Source organism: Sarcophilus harrisii, chromosome 2, assembly GCF_902635505.1.
Source record: "Sarcophilus harrisii chromosome 2, mSarHar1.11, whole genome shotgun sequence".
NCBI classification, from domain to species: domain Eukaryota; kingdom Metazoa; phylum Chordata; class Mammalia; order Dasyuromorphia; family Dasyuridae; genus Sarcophilus; species Sarcophilus harrisii.
The window spans coordinates 654,214,521-654,239,951 of NC_045427.1; the positions used below are offsets into that span (position 1 = coordinate 654,214,521).

Sequence of the window (25,431 nt, forward strand, 5' to 3'; positions counted from 1 at the left end):
CAGGTCACATAGCCAGAAGTGTTAAGTGTCTGAGACCAGCTTTGAACTTGGGTTCTCCTGACTTCAGGGCTGGTGCTCTATCCACTGCACCACTGAGCTGCTCCCATCGTTATTATTTCTAAGGAAATTCCTCCCCTTTTGGAGGCTCCACCCCAGTGATGTGCAAAACCCAGGTTCTATCCTTCAGGGCACAAAAGAAAAGAGAAATTTATCTCCTTTTTTTTTTTTACCTCCTTCCTAGATAAAATCAGCCTCTTGCTTCATTGATTGAGGGAAGAAATTATTTCACTTTTCTGTTCTATCCCCAGCTTTTATCACAGTGTCTAATACAGAGTAAGCACTTAATGTGGACTGACTGATTGATATTTCAAGGTGCAGCAAGGTCCTTATAATTCAATTCAATAAATGTTGGGCCTTGGTTTGACAATAAACAAAAATGAAATGGTCGCCGCACTCAACGAGTTCGGATTTTACTGGGGCCAACGATCCATCCCCTGCCAAGTCCATCAGTCAGTCAACAAACATTTATTAAGCGATGAACAACAACCAGCAAAGGACAGCGAGAAGGAACCGTTATAGATCTAGCGAGAGAATTGAGAGTTCATCGCAAAAACCCAGGGAGGAGAAAGTCTGCGAGAGAGAAAGATCAATAGTGTTACATGCTTCAGAGAACTCAAAGAGGATGGAGACGGAGAGAAATCCATCACAGCTGTCACTTGGATCGCTAGGAGCTTTGGAGAGAAGAGTTACAGCTGAGAAGTGAGCTAGCAACGAGGCTAAGAGGGGGAGAGACACGTTTGAGAGGGGTAGAAATGGGGGGCAACAGCTTTTTCTGGAGTCTGCTGGGAAGGGGCAGACAGGTGGATGGTGTGATGGCGAGGGGCTGAGCGCTCAGTGACAGGTTTTGTTTAAAGAGGTGGGAGACCTTGGCGGGTTTGCAGCCATCGAGAAATGAGCCAGTAAATAGCGCGAGATTGAGAATTAGAGGGAGACACGATTCTGGGGGCAAGCTGCTGAAGGAGGGAGAGGATCAATGGCACTCGAAGGAGGCTGATGTTAGTAAAGAGAAAGACCCCTTGATCAGAGTGAAGAAAGGAGGAGTGAACGGGGTGGATGGCGAAAGGTTTGGAGAGGTCTATTTGGGGGAAAGAGGGATCCTAGAGCATAGTCTCAATTTTCCCTTGCAGAGGCGACGTCCTCAGTTTGGGGGAGGGCGCTTTGAGGAGAGATGTGAAGATTTAGGACAGATGATCTGTGAATGACAAAGAGTTATCAGCAAGCACTAGAAACCCGCTCATTTTAATGCAGACCCGTAGTATATTTTTATTGGTATCTTCAGTCACGGCTTCACTATTATTTTCCATGCTATCCCCTTCCTCCTCCCTAAGAGCCATCTCTTATAATGAAGAATAAGAGAAAAATGGTAGAACCAAAAGAAATGGACTTTATGGGGGAGTCCCATCTACAAATAAGCAGTAGCCGGCGCTACCAAAGGAGGAGGGATTCACCTTGTTGGGCCGGGTGGGCTTTGCCTATCAGAAGAACAAGCCAAGCTGGCGATGGCTGAAGGTAGAAGGAAAGGCCTCCCGAGGTTGGGGCCCCACTGGAGGTCTTCAAGCCACTTGTTGGGGGCTGATGGGAAGGATTCATTCTGCTGAGAGCCCGACCTGCTCTATCATTCTACCTCCTGCCATTTGGTCCGGGCTCTTACTATGTGGTGAAAAGTGGAGTGGCCACAATGAGAAGCCTCACTGCCAATGAAAAAGGCAAAATGGGGGCCGCCCTGCTGCTTCCCAGACCCTGGGGGCAGAGGCTTTGGGCCTCGGTATTTATAAATCCCATAAGGAGGCAGAAAAGCAGCCTATTGTCATCCATTGCTGGTGACCCCGGGACTGCCCATGCCATTGCAGCTGGAGTGGATGGGAGGCAGTCTGTCTTCCTGGGGCCCCAGAGTAGGGCACGAGGGGGGCCAGGAGCCCACAGCTCTCCCCTCTGTCTGCTACTTAGGAATCTCCCCGAGGCCCCTGGAGGATGGAAGCTGCCCTGCAGAACACCTGCCTCCTTTCCCCATGTAAAAAGCCCACCTGCTTCTGTTTGAACCGTTGGTTTGAAAGGCCTTTTCCACCCAGGTGGGATTGTTTCTAGGGAAGAATCTGACCCTCATCGGGGAGTACAAGATGATGTTCCTTTTCTCCTTAGGAAATGGGAAATCCCAACACTCCAAGCAGGAGGGAGATCCATCCATCATTAGCCAGGAAACTCTAAAGGCAAAAGCGTGTTCTAAGAACATGAACAAGCAGGCCTCCCTAAGTATTGTGGGAATTTGGGCACATGCTAGACTCTTCTGGACTTCAGATAATTTCCCTATAAGATGGCAGGAATCCCATGGAGGCGGCTCTCCTCCCCCGAACACTCTCTTTCCAGCCTCCATAACTTTGCTTTGGCGGTTCCCCTCCCCCCAAGCCAGAAACGTCCTCCCTCTTCACCTCCATCTTTCAGAATTTCTGGTTTCTTTCCATCTCCTTCAGGAGCTTCTCCCCAGCCCCAAGATGCTTCTCTCCCATCACCTTCCATCTCCTCCCATGTACCCCATTATTCATTTTTGCCCTTAGAATGAAATCTGCTTGAATCTCTGGGGGATGGAAGACCTTGGTGTAGTCTGGGATGGGAGCCTTTTGATTCGGTTTCCCTGTAGGGAAGTTTCCTTTCCAAACAGGGAATCTCCCCACCTGCTAATCCTGAGCTGAGCTTTTGAGAACTTGTAACCCCAGGAGTGACTCACGCTTAGAATCAAAAAAGGGAGCTTGGCTACAGTCTGGCCAATCTGTAATTGTTACAACCATGTCTCTCCTTTTCCTTTATTCTCAGATTTCTATAATCAGGGCAGATGAGCAGTAGAAATTTTGTAAGTTCCATATTACAACTATTAATGAATAGATTGATAATGGAGCATTTCTGAGCTACAACAATAGAATACAAATTTGAAAAATCTTATCATTTTACTTTATATTTGTGTTCAAATTATAATGAGGATGATAGATAGCCTCCTAAATGGAGAATTAGATAAGGTGATAAGCCAAGGGTGTATGAAAAAGCTTTCTAATGAAACAGAAAAGTAAATCTTGAGAAAGCAACAGGATTAGACTTTTCCAAATATATCTATCTATGTGGAAATTCAAGCTCAAAAATGAATTAAGAATTTTCTATAGGAAATTATATTGATAATTATAAGTTAAGTAAAGTTCCCTTTTTAATGGGAGATGATCATTTTTCTGGTAATGTTAAAATATAGAAAGAAGAGTTCATTTTACAAGTTAGACGCAGGAATTGTTTAAGATTCTTAAGTCAGAGAATTTAGGTAAAGATAAAAACAGCAAGTAGTATATTAAAAAACTGCAAGTCTCTGAAGTTTTAGTTTGGAGAACCAAATGTAAGAGATTGTAATAAATTGTATTGTCTTCTTGTTGGCAGATATCGGCAGAATCATCTGAGAATGAGCCGGAGAAGCAGAGCCCTTTGCAGAGCTGTCCTGGGGATGAAGTCTATCCCAGAATTCCCAAGAGAATCTCTCTAGGAAGCAGGAGGCTATACGGGACATCTGGGACGCAAAATAGGCTGATTAAATGAACACTAGGAGAGGGTTACTAGGATACAGGGAGACTTGATGTTAGTTAATATTGATGATCATTACTGTATTGTTTTGCCCTTTCGTTTCATGGTGTTTGTGTTTATGTTTAAGTTTTCTTGGTTACCTTGGTGACATGTAAATCTCCCCTCTCCAAATGAGTTCATTGTGAGCACTCTAAGCATTTGATCTGGAGCCTGGATTTTGTACTTCTGATTATGGATTGAAGAAAAAACTCATAGATTTGGCTTTTGGCTGAGTGATCCGTGGGAGCAGGGGATTTCCTCTTCTCCCATCTATCAAAAGGGGGAAATTGAGGAAATCAAAGGGATCAAGACAGCGCATGGTTAATTAATTATGGGTCGAGAGTGAACCACGTTGACTCCATCTTGTGACTTATTCTGGAACTAGCCCAGTTCTCTTTCTATTCAATTATGGGTCTGGTCCAATTTCTGTACTGTGAGAAAACTTTATTCAATTGTGGGAATTGGAAGGAAACCTTATTGTATTACTCGAATCTTGCCCTATGTGGCTGGGAAGCTGGACAAGCCCTCCTTCCCCTGACTCCCCCATCCCTTTCTCCCTCCTCCCCCCCCCCCAAACGCTGCTTAGAGATCCCTAACTAAAAACCTGGATTGTGCTGACCAGAAATTCTGTCAGAACCAAGGATTGATGCGAGAAATTTTCTCACAAATGTACATCCATATGTCCTATCTGGAAACTGGCGCCATATTGATCAATCAATTATTCTTTTCCATGTTCCTTTCATTGCTTACAGACAATGGGGGAAGGGAGGAGGAGATACCACTTTTTCTGGTTTCAGGGCTTTGTACCTGTTGGCTTCCCCCTCTTAACCTGTAAAGTCCCTAATCTTCCCTCCAATTGGAAATCAGATGACCTAATCTTGTGTCCTAGTGAATCGTTTTCTTTTAATTGACCTTGATCATTTTTAATGCATTCCCCTGTATTTGGGGTCCAGTGCCGAGGCCTTCTAAGGAAGGGGTCTCGGCTCAGTTTGTGGGACAATTGGCGTGAATTGTTTAATAAACAATAGAATCAGAAGCTCAGACCTTTATTTCCTCAGTCACTTCAAGTCCGGGGTCCGTTTTTGTTTTAAGCCTGTGTCCTTAGCTCTGAGCAAAGGGGCCTGGTACCTAGTTAGTATTTAATAAACGTCTGTAATAGTAATTGGTTTTTATATAGGGTGTCCCAATCGTATCAGTGCATTTTAAAGCCTTAACAGTCTAGACTAGACTTTGTAACTCCATTCCCACATTAAGCTTCACAACAGCCCCATGAAGTGGATGCCGCAAGTATTGTTGTGAGGAAACTGAGAGAGGCAGAGGTGACACCACATGCCCAGGTTCTGAATTCAGTCTCTTTGACTTCACGGCCCCGGCTCTGTCTGACACCCTGGGCTGCTTTTAGAAAGAATACACTCCAATTTGTGCTTAATGCCATCCCCATAATGTGTATGTATGTATAGACAATTTGTTATCTAAAGCTTTGTTCTGTGTATTTGTATTATAACTAAAAGAAACTTTAAAAAACCTCATCCTTTGGCATCCAGATGATTTTGTAGCAAGAGCTCGTTTCTTGAAATGACAAAGATCAGGCATTTATTGGCTGTGCGAGACTGCCTCGTCTGTACCTCAGTTTACCCATCTGTCAATGCAGGGAGTTGGACCTGACGATCCAAGGCCCTTGCAGCCCTCGGAGCCTGAGGGTCTCCTCTGCTGGAGGAGGAAGGCATCGAGGGGCTCTCTCGTCACTCTCGGGTGGGGGTGGAGTCTGGGGAGAAGTCACACCATACCTGCCGTGGCTGGGCTGAACATGCTTTACTGATGTCTCAAAGGCCTGGTTTTTGACCGCAGGAGGGAGGCTGAGCAAGGACCAAACGGAGCCGCTTAAATTTGAAAAAACCAAACCAAAACCGCTTCCCTCGGGACTCTACCTCCAACCCTACTGGGGGGCTAGAGGGTGGCGGGGGTGCTCCAGTGGGCTTAGAATGTTTACATGGCAACAAGGCCAGGATGGAGGGTTCTAGCTTCCAGGTGTGGCGGTTAGGAATCAGCCAGCGGCGGGGTGGGAATACAGGGCAATGAGGTGGCCCAGTGGGACCAGAGGTGGGGAGACCCGACCAGTCTCTGACTGCAGACTCCGGCAAATCGCTTCAGCCTGCTCACCTCAGTTTCTTCGTCTGTAAAATAAGCTGGAGAAGGAAACGGGCAACGCCTCTGGTGTCTCTGACAAGGAAACCCAAAAAGGGGCACCAAGAGTGGGTCATGGCTGCCATCAGGCCTGTTTGGCCCAGAGATAAGACTGCTCAGAAAGCCCCTCTGACTTTCCCACGAATGTTGCCCAGTTTAAAAGACGGCTCTTTTATCCTCTTTCCCAAGAGAAAATGAGTCATGTTATATTCTTTCTTAGCAGGCTGCCCATCTTCCAATCCCGCACATCCCTAGCCAATTTTGGTATAGATTTCTTCTTTCCCATGTTTAAAGATTGGATTAAGACACATTCAGATAATTCCCAGCAGAACTTGGAGCTGAGTTGAAATTCCCTTTAACATCTAGGGATCGTGTTAACCAGGTAGATCACTCACTTCTGTCTGCTCATCTTTTAAATGAGGAATAAACCTAACTCACCACAAATGAATGTCAAGCATTTACAAGTTTAAGTCTATTGGATATGACCCTTCCTCCCTCCCTCCCTCCCTTCCCTCCTCCCTCCCCCCTTCCTTCCTTCCCCCCTCCTCCCCTTCCTTCCTTCCTTCCTTCCTTCCTTCCTTCCTTCCTTCCTTCCTTCCTTCCTTCCTCCCTCCTCCCTTCCTTCCTTCCCTCCCTCCCTCCCCTTCCTTCCTTCCTTCCTTCCTTCCTTCCTTCCTTCCTTCCTTCCTTCCTTCCTTCCTTCCTTCCTTCCTCCCTCCTCCCTCCTTCCCTCCCCCTCCTTCCTTCCTTCCTTCCTTCCCTCCCTCCTTCCTCCTCCCTCCTTCCTTCCTTCCTTCCTTCCCTCCCTCCTTCCTCCCTCCTCCTTCCTTCCTTCCTTCCTTCCCTCCCTCCCTCCCTCCCTCCCTCCTCTCCTCATTCCTTCCTTCCTTCCTTCCTTCCTTCCTTCCTTCCTTCCTTCCTTCCTTCCTTCCTTCCTTCCTTCCTTCCTTCCTTCCTTCCTTCCTTCCTTCCTTCCTTCCCTCCCTCCTTCCCTCCCCAATGCCATCACTGGTTCCCTTCTCCTTTTCTACTCCCATGAGAAAAGGGATTAACAAAGCCTTTGGAAGGATTACACAAACAAGCAAACAAAGCAAACTTTCCCATTAGCTTTGCCTCTGGGAAAGAGAAGAGACCTAATGCACTTTCCTAGGAGGCCCAGTGAGGAAGGAGGAGTCCCGGGCCCGGGCTGTGGGAGCCTGGGATCCCCCTCCCAGGGACTTGGGCCCCTCTGGGCCGGGCAGGCCTCCTCTGAGGAGCATCATAACCCAGCCCCCCCCCATGGGCTGCACGAAGCCTTTCAGAATGTGGGTGGGCTGCACACCCGTCCCTGCCTCAGGCCTGAGCTTTGCAGCCCGGTGCCAGTGGGCGCGAGAGGGGCAGAGCCACAAGGGAGAGAGCCCTTGGTGCAGCCGGACGTTCCCTGCGGGCTTTGCCCAGCCTGGCCCCTGCCATGGCCTGTTTCCTCCTCTCAGTCTCTGAAGCGCCGCTGCCATTCGAGGCTCAGGTCAAGGCCCACTTGTACGTGAGACGTTCCCTCTTACTCCCAGTTATCGCCCTCACCCGAATGTTGCTCTATTTCCTTTCCGTGAAGAAGGCGGCCGGTGGCCCAGTGGATACAGCCCTGAGTCCGACGCCAAGAAGACCTCAGTTCAAATCTACCCTCCGGCTCCCGGTCCTTGGCCCCGAGGAGGCCCCAAATAAGATCAGTATGAATTTTAATGGGGGGGGGCGCCTCAGGTTGGAGCTGGAGCGCCACAGGCCGACAGACGAGGGGGGCATCACTGCGGGCGCTGGGGAGTCGCCCAGAGCCGAGCCCGAGGTCTGGGCCGGAGAGGGGCGGCTGGGAGGGGCGCGGGGCGGGGGCGGGGGAGGCGAGGCCCGCACTCATCATGCGAACGAATGCCCAGCGGTCCCGAAGCTTTTGCCGGTCAGGGGGCGTGCGCGGGGCCCAGGCTCCCAGCTCCCCCCACGCCCGACAAATGGAGCTCGTCCGCCGTGGGAGAGCCCGGGCCGGCGGTCTCTCATTACCCGTGCCAGGAGGCCCAGGGCGCCCACGGGGGGGCTGCGGGGAGCCCAGGGCCCCGCGGGGTGCGAGGAAGAAAACAGGCAGCGGAAGCCGAGCCCTCCTCCCCTCGGAGTTTGCGCCAGGCGGAGATTATCCCATTTCTCAACTTCTTCTCGCGCATCCTCTCGGAGGAAGCCCAGGATGGCTCAGCGGCCCCTGGAGGACCATTGGAACCGGGGCCGTGCTTCTAGGCCCCCAGATCCGGGCCGAAAGGCCCCCGGGAGGAAGACGCTGAGTGCCCCACAAAACTAAGCCCCAGAGGCAGGATTCGCACTCAGGTCCTCTGTGGACAGAGCCCCAGTTCTTTCCGGTGCCTCATTCTACCGTCCTGGATCTGGGGGCACAAGTTCGAGTCCTTGGCCGTCCTGGCCCCCCTTGCCTGACGGTCACGGCCTCCAGCCCCCCATTTACGGGAGGACCCTGAGCTTTGAGTCGGGTCACACAGACCCTGCCCTCATTCCTGCCCCAGTTCTCCACTCCCTTCCCTGCAGAAGCTTCCAGCCTTTGCCTTCTTGGGAACGGGATGGGGGGGTCCCACTGGCAGGTGCCCACGCACGCACGGCGGCGCTTCCCGTGCCCGGGGGGATTCTCCTGCGCCCCCCACTAGCAGCGGACGTGGGAAAAGCGCTGGGGGAGGGGGGTGAAAAGTCTGAAGGCTCCTGAAGCAGTTGGGGGCCTTTCTCGTCTGAATCTGTGATCCTGCTACTAAGGCTGGCGCAGTAACCGCATCACGTCTGAGCCAGTTCAATGGAGCCCAATAAGACCCACAGCCACGCAAACGGGATCCTCCAGCATCCACGAGGGATGACAGGCGCGGTACCGCCTCATGAAGCGCCCAGGGAGGGAGGGCGGGAGCGCATCGGAGCAAAGGCCTTGGGGCAGCGCTGCTTCCGGAAGACCCGCCGGCCCAGAGGTGACGGACGGGAGGCCCCCGGACGGGACAGCCAGCCCCGAGTCTGTGGTTCTGACCCCGGCACTGTGGGAAGTGCGGAGGCCCCACGAGTAGGAGATTCACGATTGCGGGTGACCCGAAGGGCGGCGGAGGGGGCAGGCTGGGAGGGAGCCTTGGTCACCGAGGGGTGACTTGTAAGAAACAGCACAAAACCCGCGGGCAGGACCGAAGGCAGCTCCGTTATGTGTCGGTGGGAGGCTGATGCCCTCCCGGCCTCCGGCATAAAGTGTCTAAAGGAGGACCTGCCTTACTCAGGGGAGAATCCCCCGGGGGGGGGGGGCGGCAGCCACACTGAGGAGATGCCAGACTCAGCAACATAAGTCTCCGAATTTAATGACTCCCCCCCCCCCCAAGGCAGGACTAGGAAGAAGCGGGGAGGGATGAAATGGGAGGCAGAAGCTCCCTCCGGGTCAGGCTGCCCCGAAGGGGGGGGGCGCGTGGGGAGGCAGCGGGTCCCCCAGAATTGCAGAATTTCCAAAAAGGACGGAGAGCAGCCTGCCGCCGGGTCCTTATGGGGCACTGGGAGGGGCCGGGCAGCGGCCGGGGCCCTTTGGTGAGTCCCGACCCCGGGAACGAGGCGGGAAGGACGCTGCTCTCTCCTACCCGGGCCCGCCCGCCTCCCTCGCCCACCCTGGGAGCAAGAACCCTACCTCAGGCCGGCTCGGCTCCCGCCATCCTGCAGCCTCCCGGGCGCCCGGCGTCGTCCTGGGGGGGGGGGGCGGCCAGAGCCGGCCCTGCCCGGGCCCCCAGACTGGGAAACGAGACCCCAAAGCTTCTGCCCGGGAGCCCGGAGCCCGGGGGCGGGGGGAGAGAGACCACAGCCGGGGTGCGCGAGGAAGCGGCGGCTCTCCCCGGGGCTCGTTCCCACACGTTCCTTCCTGCCTCGCTCTAATTATACCCCGGCTGTCAGACAGCGGGAAGGGCAGCTGTAATCAGGGGCCTAGCGAAGGAGGCTCGGCCTTCTCCCCCGCGGCAGGGCCGGCAAAGAGGCCGGAGGGAGGCAGGGCCGGCAAAGAGGCCGGAGGGAGGCAGGGCCGGCAAAGAGGCCGGAGGGAGGCAGGGCGGCAAAGAGGCCGGAGGGAGGCAGGGCCGGCAAAGAGGCCGGAGGGAGGCAGGGCGGCAAAGATGCTGGAGGGCGACAGGGCGGCAAAGATGCTGGAGGGCAGGGGGGAGGCCGGAGGGAGGCAGGGCGGGCAAAGATGCTGGAGGGAGGAGGGAGGCAGGGCGGGCAAAGAGGCCGGAGGGAGGCAGGGCGGCAAAGAGGCCGGAGGGAGGCAGGGCGGCAAAGAGGCCGGAGGGAGGCAGGGCGGCAAAGATGCTGGAGGGCGGGGGGGTGGGGGGAGGCCGGAGCACGGCCCGAGGGCCGAGGGGTGAGTGAGCACGGCAGGGGAAATGGGTGAAGGGAGGCCTGGTCCGCGCCCACAGGCGCTTCCCGAGGCGGGAGAGGGAGGCCCTGGGGGAGAGCGCCTGGGGAACAGGCTACCCAGCCACGCGGCTCCCAGGCCAGACTAGGGAGGGATGGCAACTAGAAGGGGGGGGGGGCTCCGAGGGCCATCTCGTGAGCAGGGCCCTGGGGGGGGGGGGCGGGCAGCGAGAGCCGGGGCACCGGGAGTGAGCGCTGTGTCCCCGGGGGTGAGCTCTGTGTCCCCGGCTTCTAGCTCCGGTCTGAGCCGGCACAAGGTCGGGGATGCGCTGAACCGTTAGAACGTGAGAGAGATAAATATGGTGAATACGGAGAAAGCGGGAAGGCGGCTCTCGGCTGGGGACACAGAGGGAGGCAGGAGGAAAGCCGCGTGCACACGGCCACTGCGGAACCGACGTTAGCTGCACAGCAATCAAAGGGGACGGGGAAAAGAACATGGAGCTGGACCTAAGGAAGAGCAGGGAGAGGACCCTCCCCCACTCTTCACAGAGGTGTAGAATACCAGGTTTCTCGTCTTGTTTATTAGGTTTTGGTGATTTTGCCCTCTCCCTATTATTCATACACACACACACACACACACACACACACACACATAATACTTATTTGCCACCTTGTACTTAACAAGTGCAAGGAAATTAAAGAAAATTGTAATTAAAGAAAACTGCCTCCCTCAAGCAGTCTCTTGTCTAAGCATCTATATTTTTATCAAGGCTTTTTATTTTCAAAACATATGCCCAGGTAATTTTTCAACACTAACCCTTGTAAAACCTTGTGTTCCAATTCTCCCTCCCTTCCCCCCACCCCCTCCCCTAGATGGCAAGTGATCCAATATATGTCAAACATGATAGAAATATATGTTAAATCCAACATTTGCATACAGATTTATACGATTTTCTTGCACAAGAAAAATGAAATCAAACAGGAAACAAGTAAGAAAGAAAATAAAATGCAAGAGAACAAGAAGAGTGAAAATGCTATGTGTGAACCACCCTCAGTTCCCACAGTCCCAAGGGATCTATTTCCAACCCCAAAGTCATGGAATATAAGCAACTTAAGAAAAAGTATAGGATCACAGAGATCAACCTTTTTGTTTGACAAATGAGGCAACTGAGGTCAAGAGAGTGGAAAGTCTTGCCCAACATTTCACTAGCAACGAATAGCAGCACTGGGCTGCAATACCGATCCTCAGAGTTCCAATCCAGCATTCTTTTTACCACACCATATAGAACCACCTCCAGTATTACTCTTCCCCCAGAATGGACACTGTTTTCCGCTGGACCAAAGGGCTGCCATTTTGTTTAGTGTTAGTTCTAAATTAAGTTTTGTTTTTGGACCAGCGGATAAATTTATTATCCCATTATTATAAAAAACAACAACAACAACTCCTTGTTATAAGGACATTCTTTGTGAGGCAGGAGAGGGAGAAACATGGGAGCCATTCAGGAGATGTCAACATGAAAGATAGCAATGAGAACTCTCTTACCTGTTGATTTTGTCACAGGCTTGACAAGCAAGCTGGATGGAAAAGACTGACATACCTAGACCCCTTTTTTATTCTGTCTCAGATGAAGAAATTCTCATTTTCTTGGTTCAGAACAAAAAATTCTATTAAAAAATCACATGAACCCCTCAAAGGTAGGGGGAATTGTATCCCCGACCCCTGGGCAGCCAAGCCAGGCCCATAATCCTTGCTGATTGACTTATTGACCACAGGTAGGGATGTAGGAAAGACTTAAAAGTTTACTGGCAAGAAGATGACTCAGGGAGCAAGTGGCAGAAGCAGGCTTGGAATACGAGTCCTCCGGGCTCCCCGGCACTAAGTCCCCACTTTGGATGACCACAAGCCTCTCAGATTCAAGTACTTTAAGGCAACCTGCTTTGCAAGAATGAAAGCTCCTTGAATTGATTTCCAGTTCTCTTCTATTTCCTCCCTGTCTCTTCCCTGCATTGAGAGTGGAAAGCTGATTTCTAACTGTGCTGGTCAGCAGTTCTTAAGCTGACCTCCAAGTGTTGGCAACTGGCTTCAGAACTCCATGAAAATTAGCTCGGAAAACCCGATAAAAGATGGCGAGGAAGCTCTGACTCTGACAGTTGGAAAAGCCTTTAAGGTAGCCAAGGCTACCCCCCTGTCCCCACCTTGTGGTGCCCTTGATTATGCTGCTAGTAAGGAAAGCCCCGGTCTTGTAGCCAGATTTCAGATTCTGCCTCCAGCCTGAGATCTGGGATCCTGTGGCACAGCCAGCAGTGGGATGGGGCAGCTTGAGGACAATCTGGAACCAGACACAGAACCCTTAGGGTGGGACACAGCATCGGGGGGAGTTTTAGGAGCAATGAATCTGGAGATTCGCTTTGGAGGGCGGCCCCTCTAAGAAGGGCAAGAGAGGATGGTCCTTCCCAGCTTCCATGCTCAGAGCTAAGGTCTGGGTTCTTCCAGGGAAGAAGAATTGTTGATTCATGTCTTCCCCAGGCTGTGAGAGCAGCCAAGCCGCAAAGGGGGAGGTGCCCTCAGGGGCAGGTCTTCTTACTGCGTGGCCGTCGGGTCCATGTCCTGCAAGGACTCACAGGAGGCAGCAACGGATCAGCAAGCTCAGGATACAAAGAAAAAGGCTAAGAGGCCCTGCCCTCAAGGAACTTACATACAACCAGTGCGTACAGAGAGGCGCAAATGAGATACATACAAGAGTACATGGACACTCTTGGAAGCTCATTTTTTCAAGGCAAATATCACTTTTCTATTTGTTTTTTCAGTTAGCTTTGTACGACAATCCAAGGGGATCCAGCTTGGGAAGAAGAGACAAATGAGGAGAAGCGGGCTATGAAATATTAAAATCTGGTGGAACTAATTGGCCTTCTTCTCATTCTCTGCAGCCACTGTACCTCTGGGGCGCTGAGCCTTCCTGAAGCCCAGGGGGAGGGTTTAATTCCCCAGAAGAACGAGTGAGGAAAGAGGAGGACAAATGGAGCATCTACTTTTTAATCTTAAGCAGACTGGAGGGGGAGGGAGGAGGAAGCAATGGGCACATGTTTATATAGTTTTTCAGATTTTTTTCTTAGTAGATGAGCAGTAGGAGAAACCGATGGGAAAAATGTAATTTACAAAATCTTAGTCACATATACTAGAAAGAGCATCGAACGTGGAGTCCAAAGACATGGGTTCTAATGCTGCTCTGAAACCTGCTAGCAGGCTGACCCTTGAGGGGTCATTTGCTATCCCTGGGGAAGGTTTCTTGTTTTCAGAGATGGGGGTTGTAAAACTGATCTTTATTTTCTCTTCTAGAGTCTATGACATACAAGATGATATAAGGTGAATTCAATCATATACAAAGGTGCTAAGCACAGGGTAGGGCAAGATGGTGCAAAATAGTCATTTTCATTATAGAATTTGAAATTTCAGATTTGCATTTTATGTCCATTTTCCGTTATTCATTCAACACCTGCCGCAGCCTTTCACACTTGGTTTTTCACAGAATCCTAGAGTTGAAGAGCTTATTTAGTCAACGCTCATGCAAAGTGGAAAATTTCCCCATGATATCCCTTGACACAAAGTCACCCAGCACTTCCATTGAATGGGAAGCTCACTACTTTACTAGGTAGCCCCTTCTATTTGGGGTGAGTTCTTCCTGTTAGGAAGTCCCCCCACCCTTGGCTCCCTAGAAATCTGGCTCTAGACCATTTGTCCACTGCTGCCAGTTCCACCCTCTGGTGTTTTCACTAGAAGAAAGCCTGCCAAATGTCTGAACATGGTCATTTATTCTTTTATTCAACAGATTTTACTAAGCACCTACTATGGGCCAGTCACTGTCCCAGGTGCTAAGGGTACAAAGATTAGTGCTGTTTCCTCTGCCCCAAAAAGATGGCAGAGTATCTAGAGCACGGGCCCTGGGGTCAAGGAGATCTGATCAATCACTGTGTATCCATTCATACTTAATCTGTGTTGGCTCAGTTTCCTCATTATAAAATAGGATAATAGCCTCTACCTCTCAAGGTTGTTTTGAGGATCAAAAGAAATATCATATTGGTATCATATCATTGGTATATCATTTAACATGACACTTGAAATATAGTGTTAAATAAGTGCTTGTTTCCTGCCTTTTTTCCTCCTTTTGCTCTCCTTTCTTTCCTCCTTTCCTTTCTCCCTCCCTCCCCTTCTTTCCTCTCTTCCTCTCCTCCCTGCCTCCCTTCTTCCCTCCCTTTTTCCTCCCTTCTTTCCTTCCTTATTTTCATCCTTTTCCCTCTTCCTTCCTTCTAAGAGTTTTTGTTCTATTAGGGGTAGCATATACACTGAGAAATAAATACAAAATACATGCAAATCAATCTAAAAAAGGGGGGAAGCTGCCCATGTGGTAAACCTGGTGGGCTTTATCTGGCTATCACAGACTCTGCAACTCTTCTTATTCAGCCATTCCCCAGACGCCATGTTGAAGTACTTCACTATGATAGCGTTTGGCCTGGGGATGGGCCCCATTTATCAAGATCCCTCATCCGCTATGGCGGGCAGCCCTGGACCAGCCCTCCACAAGCTGGCTCATCCACTGCACAGCCCAGGGACACTGAGACTCCTTCCATCCGGGTGCTGCTTCTGGCACACAGGCTCCAACAGCATTAGCCTTTGTCTGACAAGCAAGTCACACACTGTTGACCAATATTGAGCTTCCGGCCACCCAGAACCCCAGGTCTTTGTCATATTAGCTGCCACGGCATATCTTGTCAGCACCCACGGCAATTCTTGGGTAAATACCAGAAATCCGCAGGATTTGAGGCAAAATCTCAGTGGAAGCCTGTTATTCACGGGGAAGTGCCCCAAAGGACTTAAAGAGATGGCATCCCAAGGGACGCGCCAGAGGTAACAGGGACGTCACTCGGTCGGGGGGACAAAAGCAAGAAGCCATGAAATGAGGAATGTTAAGGATGGTTGTCAAGAATCCAAGTTCATGTTCGAGAGAGAACATTTCACTTAAAGTAGGATGCTCAACAATGAGATGACCTGACGGACGGGATAAGATTTGCTTGCTCAGGACTTTGGTTTCGGACCAGCTGTTACCCGAATCTGGTCACGCCAACTGGAGAACCAAAACAGGTCTCTCAATACCATCTAACCATTGACTTAAGCACCTACTATGTGCCACAGATTTTGCTGGGTATTTGGGATATCATGACAAGATGAGAAACTGCTCCTGTCTTGGAAGAACTTAGACTCCTTTGTCTTTCTCTGTGTGGAATTGATTATTTTGACCCTAAAAGTCAGACTCCATTTATCTTTGCACTGTTTCACCTGCCTCATCTGACCTTGCATTTTAGTCCTTCAAGATCATTTGGACTCTGTGTCATGTGCAGATCTAATAAGCAACCTTTCAATCCTTCTTTTATGTTGACATGAATCCATCAACGATCATCCCTTACGATCCTATCCTGCCCATGTGCCGGCTCAGCGAAGCGTTGTCCATAAATATTAACTTATGCCTTCCTAGCCAATAGAGTCCAACTTGAGGGCTCATAACTGAAGGTAGGGGCCATGAAATCATGATTATCAATAAGTGTTTGATTTGTATACTAATTTTATACCCTAAATACCTGGGGTCATGTAAAAATTTCTCACGCAAAAACGGGTCATGAGGGGGAAAAGTTTAAGACTTCCTGGTCTAGAATATGCACTTAACAATACCCCATTTGTTTCTTCTTCCCTTGATACTTCCCCCAATATCCTAGTTTTTTGTACATCCTCCCCCCAACCTTCCACCAGGTTCATAAGTTTCCATTCAGACATACACCTTATGCAGCAATCTTCTCCCCTACACAAAAATGCATTAATTTAAAAAAGTCATACTCTGACCCTCCTCTCTACGAATTCCAGTCATGAGTTTCATTCACCCACCAGTGCTTGGCCATCACTCTGAGACTGTAATTATATCAAGTATTTAAGTCTTTTTCTTTGTTACTCCTACTTGGTGCCTTTGTAGAGAGATATTTGGGGCTGAAATTATTCCTTACTTATCCTCCCATTAATTTCCCCTGAGAATGTCTGATATCTCCTCAACTATCATTTATACCTACATTGCCCTTGTGGTCCTCCATAGTACCTAGTTTTATCTAGATCAGTGGTTCTCAAACTTTTGTTTTCAGTATCTTGATCCTATTAAAAATTATTGAGGATCTCTCCAAAGCGTTTTTGTTTATCTGGATTATATTTATAGACATTTACCATATTGGAAATAAAAATTATTTTTGAATTTGTAGACCCTCTAAAAGGTTTCAGAGATCCCCAGGATTCTCTAGACCATACTTTGAGAACCACTGATCTAGATAGTTTCTTCCCACCCTCTGAAAATTTACTCATAGGCCCTTTGGAATCAGATGTAGAAGTCTCTTCCCCATTGGACACAACTTGAAGCGGATCAATCTGGCTTGGGATGGGGTAATTCCCCACCAGGGTAGCCTTTAAGCAAAGCCCGGATGGTCCCATGACTGTAACAGCATGGAGGGGCTGCCTAGTCTGGATGGATTGCCTGGAACGCAAGACATTTGGGTTGGACTGGATGCCTTCCAGCTCTGAGATTCCCCCCTGTAGTGTTTGTAGTCATTATCCACAAAGGAGAAGAAGTGGGTGGTATTAACAACAGAGACCCCGGGATCTTGAAGGAATATATTTTGATCAAATAATAATGCCAATAAACAAGGTTTCTTTGGTTTTCCCTTTGCTTTGTACCTTGACGCAGGAAACAATTGTCATGTCTGAAGGGAAAGCCATGGGGCATTTTTACTTTTCTCTTTGCACCTGGCTGATCTCTGCCTACTCCCCCTTGTTACTGCATAAAGTCAAGAAGAGCAATGGAGCAGGAAAACTGAAACCCAGGTGTTCCCGAACCTTTCACAGTTGCCAAATATAGCTCCCAATAAGTGCGATCCTTGGGATGACTGGCCACCAGTTGTTTTAATTCTTCTGGGAAGATATGATGGGCTGCCTCCAGCTCATCCATCATGAATATGGCTGGCAGAAAGACATTGAAATTTGTGCAAAAGTCTTTTCCAACTTGTAATGGGCCATCAGCGTCTACAAGAATTACCTAGGCGGTTGAGTGGGTGGATTCCCCTGTTCGAGCACAAAGCCTTTCTGGAAATCTATAATTTGGAAGTAGGAAGAGTTGTTTCTATAATTCAGTCATGTTTGACTCTATGAGACCTCATAGACTTTTGTCCTTAAGGTTTTCTTGGCAAAGATACCGGACTCGCCATTTCTTTCGCCAATATTTCCCCATTTTATAGATAAAGAACTGAAGCAAATCAGGAGTAAGGGAACTGCCTGGGGTCACTTAGCTAGCAAATGTTGGAGGCTGGATTTGGACTCAGATAGTCTCAACTCCAAGTTCTGCTCTCTACTCCGTGTCAGCTAGCTGCCCCATACGGAAGTAGGTTAAATTGGTTTTAGGGAAATGTTAGCTTTTTTATCTACATTAGGAGGTCCCCAACCCCTTGCTTAATGGCCACTACTGGTGGGGATTGTCCCCTCTCTTTTGCCTTAGGGGCAGGACTCTTGTGCTCCAGTTCTATAGAATACAACCATGCTAACTGTAGGATGGCAACATGGCACCATGGTCCATGGCATTTCCAGCAGGGAGGGAAATGAATCTCTACCCTTTCAAACGCAACTCATACCATCCCTTCCATGAAGTCTTCCCCGATAACTCCCCTCTCCTGTTTCCTACCATGCTGATTTGAATGAGTTATTTAAAAGGTTTGGGTCTTGTTTTCCCTATTTCTCAAATGAGGGGGTTGAACTAGATGGCTTCTAAGGGAGAAAGAGTGGAAATAACAAAAGTTCTGGAGTCCATGGACCTGAGTTCAAATCCCACCTCAGGTACTTACTATACATCTAAGTCATTCTCTTTCCACGGACCACATCCATGACTGGGATGGAATACGACTGTGCTAAAAGAAACAACGAGCAGGCAGATTTCAGAGATGCCTGGAAATACTTCTAGGAACTGATGCAAAATGAAACAAGCAGAACTGGTTCACAGAACACAGCAACCCTGCACCATGAAGGACAGAACTCTGAACGACTTAAGTTATCTCAGCAACAGGACGATCCCAAAAGATTCATGATGGAGCACGGTATCTACCTGCGGAGAAAGAACTGACATTGTCTGAATATAGATGGAAGCATGCTGGTTTTCACTTTCTTTTTTATTATTCAATTCTTCTTGCAAAAAATGACTAATATGGAAATATTTTACATGTATAACCTAGATCTGATGACTTACTATGTCGGAGATGGGGAGAGAGGGAGGGAAGGAGGGATAGAATTTGGCACTTAAAATAAAAATGTTTAAAAATTTTTAACATGGGAGCAGCTAGATGATGCAGTGGATAGAGCACCAGCCCTGAAGTCAGGAGGACCTGAGTTCAAATCTGGATTCAGATACTTAACCCTTCTTGGCTGTGTGACCCTGGGCAAATCACGTAACCCCAATTGCCTCAAGAAAAAAATTAACATATAATTGGGGAAAAGTTTTTTTTTTTTTAAAAAAGAAGACCATGGTGTCCAACTCTATATCTATAGACCGAGAATATTTGTCATATAATATTACTTCTGCTTATACTCTAGACTCCACAAAACTGGGCATTCCATGAAAGCAAGTATCACGTCTTAGTTGAACAATGCAGATTCTAGCACAGTTCTTTGTCCACAAAAGGCACTTTAGGAAATGTAATAAATTCCATTCAAGACGTATCTATTAAGCCCTTGCAATGCAGACTGTGGGAGATACTGGCAGAAATTCAAAGACAAAAATGAAATCTCTCCTGTCCTCAACGAGCTTCTATTCTATTACTATTTATTCTGCTGAATGAATGGATATAAGACTATTTTGCTCTGAAATTCCCAAAATCCTTTGGGAAGGAGCCCAGAAGCAGCCAGGGACATGAAAAGTGATTAATAAATACTTGTTGAGGGGCAGCTACATGGCACAGCGGATAGAGCATCAGCCCTGAAGTCAGGAGGACCTGAGTTCAAATCTGGATTCAGATACTTAACCCTTCTTGGCTGTGTGACCCTGGGCAAATCACGTAACCCCAATTGCCTCAAGAAAAAAATTAACATATAATTGGGGAAAAGTTTTTTTTTTTTTTAAAAAAGAAGACCATGGTGTCCAACTCTATATCTATAGACCGAGAATATTTGTCATATAATATTACTTCTGCTTATACTCTAGACTCCACAAAACTGGGCATTCCATGAAAGCAAGTATCACGTCTTAGTTGAACAATGCAGATTCTAGCACAGTTCTTTGTCCACAAAAGGCACTTTAGGAAATGTAATAAATTCCATTCAAGACGTATCTATTAAGCCCTTGCAATGCAGACTGTGGGAGATACTGGCAGAAATTCAAAGACAAAAATGAAATCTCTCCTGTCCTCAACGAGCTTCTATTCTATTACTATTTATTCTGCTGAATGAATGGATATAAGACTATTTTGCTCTGAAATTCCCAGAATCCTTTGGGAAGGAGCCCAGAAGCAGCCAGGGACATGAAAAGTGATTAATAAATACTTGTTGAGGGGCAGCTACATGGCACAGCGGATAGAGCATCAGCCCTGAAGTCAGGAGGACCTGAGTTCAAATCTGGTCTCAGACACTTATACTTTCTAGCTGTGTGACCCTGGGCAAGTCACTTAATTCCAACTACCTCAGCAAATAAATAGATAGATAGATAGGCAGATAAATAAATAAATAAGTGCTTGTCAACTAATTGGCAATTCAAAAGTCACAGGCAAAACTCCTTTATTTGAACCTCAGCTCCCTCGTAGGCACATATGCCAGCTGATGTTAAAGTTTAAGATGAATTCACATCATTTCACAGTTATCAACATTTTCTAAGATAGCAGTGAATAGAATGCTGGGATTGGAATCAGGAAAACCTGAATTCGAATCCTGTCTCAAACTTTTAATAACTGTGTGATCCTGGAAAAGTCACAACCTCACTGACTCAGTTTCATTGTGTGTAAACTGAGTGCACCAGGTTTGGTGACTTCTAAGGCCCTTTCTCCCTCCATATCTATGATCCCATCAAATATCTATGGTGTGCCAGGCAATCTTCAATGTAAACTTACTGATTTGTTCTCTCTCTCATTAAAAAAAAATGCATGGTAATCTGGTCTCAGACACTTAAGGCTTCCTAGCTGTGTGACCCTGGGCAAGTCACTTAATCCCAATTGTCTCAGGAAAAAAAAATGCATGGTGACCAGTGCTTGAGAAGGTAGAGTAGTACTTAGTATTTTTTTTTAACCCATTAGGGCTTAGAAAGCCGTTTTCTGTTATCATGCTATCAAAAGGCTCTCAAACTCTGCATCCCCTTTCAATCCAGCAGTGTCTCTCTACTGAGTCTGTATCACAAAGACTCCATTAAAAAAGGGAAAGGGCCCGTGACTGCAAAAATGTGTGTAGCAGTTCTTTTTTTTGTAGAGGCAAGCAATTGGCAATTGAATGGCTGCCCATCAGCTGGAAAACGGCCGATACATGAATGAACATCCATTATACATGAATGTGATGGAATATGATTGTTCTGCAGGAAATGATGGCCAGGCTGATTTCAGAAAAGCCTGGAGAGATCTAGATGAACTGATGCCGAGGGAAGTGAGCAGAACCAGGAGATCATTGTACACAGCAACACCAAGATTACGCCATGATCGACTGTACTAGTTTAGCTCTTCTCAGTGATCCAAGACACTTCCAATAGGCTTGGGATGGAAAATGTCATCCACATCCACACAGAGAACTATAGAGACTGAATGCGGACCGAAGCATAGTATTTGTCTGTTGGTTTTCTTTTTATTTCCTTTGGTTTTTTTCCCTTTTGTTCTGATTTCTTTCTTGCACATGATAAATATGGAAATATGTTTTAAATGACTGTGCGTATTTACCCTATTTCAGGTTGTTTGCTTTCTGGAAGGAGGAGGAGGTAAGGGAAGAAGAGTGAAAAAAAATTTGGAACTTAAAATCTTATAAAAATGAATGTTGAAAAGTATCTTTACGTGCAATTGGAAAAATAAAATACAATTGAGGAGGAAAAAGCACTTTTTTGACAGCAGCCTGTAGTTCAAGGATGATTAGCTTCATTTTGCAGACGGGGAGACCGAAGCTCTTAAAGGTGGAGTGATTTATTCGGTGTCAGAAAACAGGAACACAATCTGGGATTCAAACAGAGATTTCCTGCTGCTGGATCCTCATACTACCCATCACCAACAAGAGATAGTGATGTTATGGACCAGATTGCCCTTGAATCCATGGTAGATTTCTCTAAAAATCCCACCAAGTAATGTCAAAAACTGAACAAGGAGAACACGAAGCAGAGTTCAAAACCCAAACCAAACCCAAACCCAAACCCTCCAAGATTTTGAAGGCACGTGAGTGTTTCTGTGTGCAACACAGATCCTGGGTATTCCAAGATTACCCATGTGCCCCCTTCTCCCCCTTCTATTCAGGACCTTAGCCAGAAGATGCTGATGACCCCCAGATCAGGCAAACACAAAAATACAAAACCCAAGCCCCATGGAAGAAGGGTCCCTGCTTATCTTTACCGCCAACAAAAGACGCAGGTAATTGCTTTTTTATCTCGGGGCTTTGAAGGGGAAGCCTAAAGCAGAAGCAAAGCTTGATATGGTGGCTTAAGTGGAAGGCGCCCAGATCTTTCCCTGTCTCTCCTTTCCCTGAGTACCAGGAGGGAAATAGCTTGACCTCCTCTGAGGGCAGAGAGAAGGACTGGGACGGCCAAGGGAAAACCTGAGCCTGGCGATTCCACCAGCTGACAGCTGGTCTTCAGGGACAAGTTCCAAATTGTTATAAAGTCTGCTCCAGGGGCTGTACCTAAGCAGGAGAGGCTGGGAAAGGCGGGCTATATTTTTGCCCAGAGATGGGAAGCCCCATGTCAAGATCCCAGCAACTCCATCAAACATCTTCCCGAAGGACTTGGAAGGAGGCAAAGTCCAGCCACAGAAGGCCCTGTGGACGACAAAGCCGGAGGCTCTGGATGCAGGAGGGAGGAGGGCAGGACTTGTGCTTTCATCCCCCGTCAGCGTCGCTTTGTGACATTTCTTCCCGGGCTGATCCTCAGATCCTCAGGCTCTGTCCTGGGAACTTTGAAAGCATTTTTGCTTCTCAGGTATATGTTCTCTATACGGGGGAGAAGGGCCTCCCATCACTTGTGAAGTTTTATAATTTCAAAACCACAGAATTTGTGGTTCGGAAGAAACTGCAGAGGAAATCAAGTCGTAGAACCACGGAGAGCTAAGGCTGGATCTCAGAGATCACCAGCTGGCACAGCCCATAACATGCTGGAATCAGACTTGGGGAGACTGGGCTTCAGATTTCACCTCTGACCCTTCCTCACAGGAACAGATCCCTTTGGGGAGCCTCAGCTTCTTTATCTATAGAATGGGTACAAGGAAAGGGCTAACAATGTAGAGGGGATGATCGATCTTTAAATCTAAGTATGATAACCTTAGGACTGATCTCCCCAGCTGATAGTTCAGCTCAGCCCTTGCCCCCTTCTAAAACATTACTTTGTATTTTTATGTTCATGAATGTACAATTGTTCATAAATTTAAGTGTGGAGGGGACTTCTGAAGCCAATTTAAAAAAAACCTAATTTTCCAGGTAAAGAAATTGAAACAGTGAGGGATTTTCCCAAGATTCCCCAGGTAGAAGGCCAGATCCGGGGATTAATGCTGGAATTCTTGCTCTTACTACAACTGTAAGCTCCTTGAAGATGGGGGCTGTTTTATTTTATCTTAGCATTCCCAACCCCCTCAATTTCAGGGGGCACATTTATGAATCCCTCACACCCTTCCCTACACAAGCTGAGTGTCACTCATCCCAACCAAGTGACTTCTAAATAGAACAAGAAAGCCTGACCAGTCGATGAATTATGAAATATTTAGTATGTTGATGGAAGGCATATTGCCAGCTGAAGCAACAAATGCCTTTGGCTGGTTGCCCAGAGGCTGTGAGCAAAATTAACTCTGAAGTTCGTTAAACTTTTGCAACCCAAGTCCACAAAGGGAAAAGACCAGAGTCCTCCTGGAGTCACTGAGCAGGGAAGGGAAGCAGCTCAGAAGAAGCCATTTTGCCCCCAAAGAGTCAAGTATTCTTTGTATGTCGCTTACTCGGGAGGAAAATGGGTGACTGGGAACAGCTGTTGGGTTTCCACAGCTGAAGAGGGCTGAGGTTTCCAAAGGTCAGGAAAGACATATACAGGCCTGGGATATGTGGAGGATGTACAACATAATCCTGTGTTATAGAAGGCAGAAATGCTCTATGGTCTAGCCATCTCTTCCACCAAGACAGGAAAACAAAATGGTAGCAGTATGGGAAAGACAAGGCAGCTGCTATAAATCACACCTCCACAATAATATTGTTAATAATAACGCCTGACATATTTATAGTGATTTACATCCATCATCCCATTGGAGTCTCACAAGAATCCCACGAGGAAGTTTCTATTATGAGGCCCATTTTTATTTTATTTTATTTTCTCAATAGGATTTCATTTTCCAAATACATGTAAAAATAGCTTTCAACATTCATTTTTGTAAAATTTTGTGTTCCAATTTTTTCCGTCTCTCTCTTACCGCCCGACTCCCCAAGACAGCAAGCAATCCGATATAGTTTATACATGTAAGATCCCTTTAAACGTATTTCCATACTTGTCATGTTGTGCAAGAAAAATCAGAACAAGAGAGAAAAACCATGAGAAATAAAAAGCAGACAAAAAAAGCAAAAAAGGTGAAAATACTACCCTTTGATCCACATTTAGTCTCCACAGTACTCTCTACGTCTGGATGGCATTTTCCATCCCAAGCCTATTGAAACTGTCTCGGATCCCTGTATTTCTGAGAAGAGCTATCATACCTGATCATCACACAACATTGCTGATGCTGTATATAATGTTCTCCTTATTCTGCTTGCTTCCCTCAGCATCAGTTCCTGTAAGTCTCTCCAGGCCTCTCCAAAATCATCCTGCTGATGATTTCTTACAGAACAATAATATTCCATAACATTCATATACCATAACTTATTCAGCCATTCCCCAACTTATGGGCATGCTCTCAGTTTCCAGTTCCTTGCCACTACAAAAAGGGCTGCCACAAACATTTTTTCCCTGCTTTTATGATCTCTTTGGCATACAGACCCAGTAGAGACACTATTGGATCAAAAGGTGTGCACAGTTTTGAAGCGTTTTGGTCATAGTTCTAAATTTCTCTCCAAAATGATGGGATCGTTTCACATTTCTACTAACAATGCATCAGTGCCCCAGTTTTCCCACATCCCCTCCAATATTTATCACAATTTTTTCCTGTCATCTTACCAATCTGAAAGATACAAAGTGGTACCTCAGCATTGTCTTCATTTGTATTTCTCTAATCAATAGTGACTTAGAATATTTTTCATATAATTCATATAATTATAAAATGGCTTTAATTTCTTCATCTGAAAATTGTTCATATTCTTTGACTATTTTTCAATTGGGAAATGATGTGTATCCTTATAAACTTGACTCAGTTCTCTTTTTGTATTAGAAATGAGGCCTTTATCAGAAATACTGGCTCTAAAATTTTCCCCTCAGCTTCCTGCTTCCCTTCTAATCTTGGCTGCATTGGTTTTGTTTGTGCAAAACCTTTTTAATTTAATGCAATAAAAATTATCCATTTGGCATTTTATAATGTTCTCTCCCATCATTTTATAATGACCCCTCCCGTTTCCACAGATCTAACAGGTAGACTATCTTTTGTTCTCCTAATTTGCTTATAGTATATAATCTATTAGCTCCTTTATGTGTAATCATGAGGCCATTTCAACCTTATCTTGGTATAGAATATTAGATATTGATCTCTGCCTAGTTTCTGTATTAGGCCCATTTTAGAAATCAGGAGGCTGAGATCCCAAGATTTTGTGACTTACCCAGCTAGTAAGTGTCAGAAGTAGGATCTGAACCCAGGGCTTCTTGGATCTGAGTTTGGCTATTGGGCTAAGTTACTTCCAGAAAAGGTATGTTAAAGTTCATTCTGAGTCTCCTCCAGAATGAATTAATAAGCATTTATCAAGCACCTACTAAGTTCCAAGCCCTGTACTGGGTGCTAGCCAAACAGAGGAGAAGATGACAC

The 25,431-nt window shown here is 47.2% G+C and overlaps 1 protein-coding gene across 3 annotated transcripts in view; it reads right to left on the reverse strand.

Annotated features, from left to right (window-relative positions):
- The window catches only part of C2H10orf90 (chromosome 2 C10orf90 homolog), a 250,462-nt gene that overhangs the window by 102,993 nt on the left and 122,038 nt on the right, over positions 1–25,431 (reverse strand). The window contains exon 1 of one of the 3 annotated variants that reach the window (XM_031957019.1): positions 5,439–5,616. The exons of the other annotated variants lie outside the window; for them this stretch is intronic. Within the exon in view, the coding sequence (XP_031812879.1) occupies positions 5,439–5,460 (22 nt within the window). The 5' untranslated portion in view covers positions 5,461–5,616. Of the gene's footprint in view, positions 1–5,438; positions 5,617–25,431 lie in introns of those variants that run through there. 3 annotated transcript variants of the gene reach the window in all.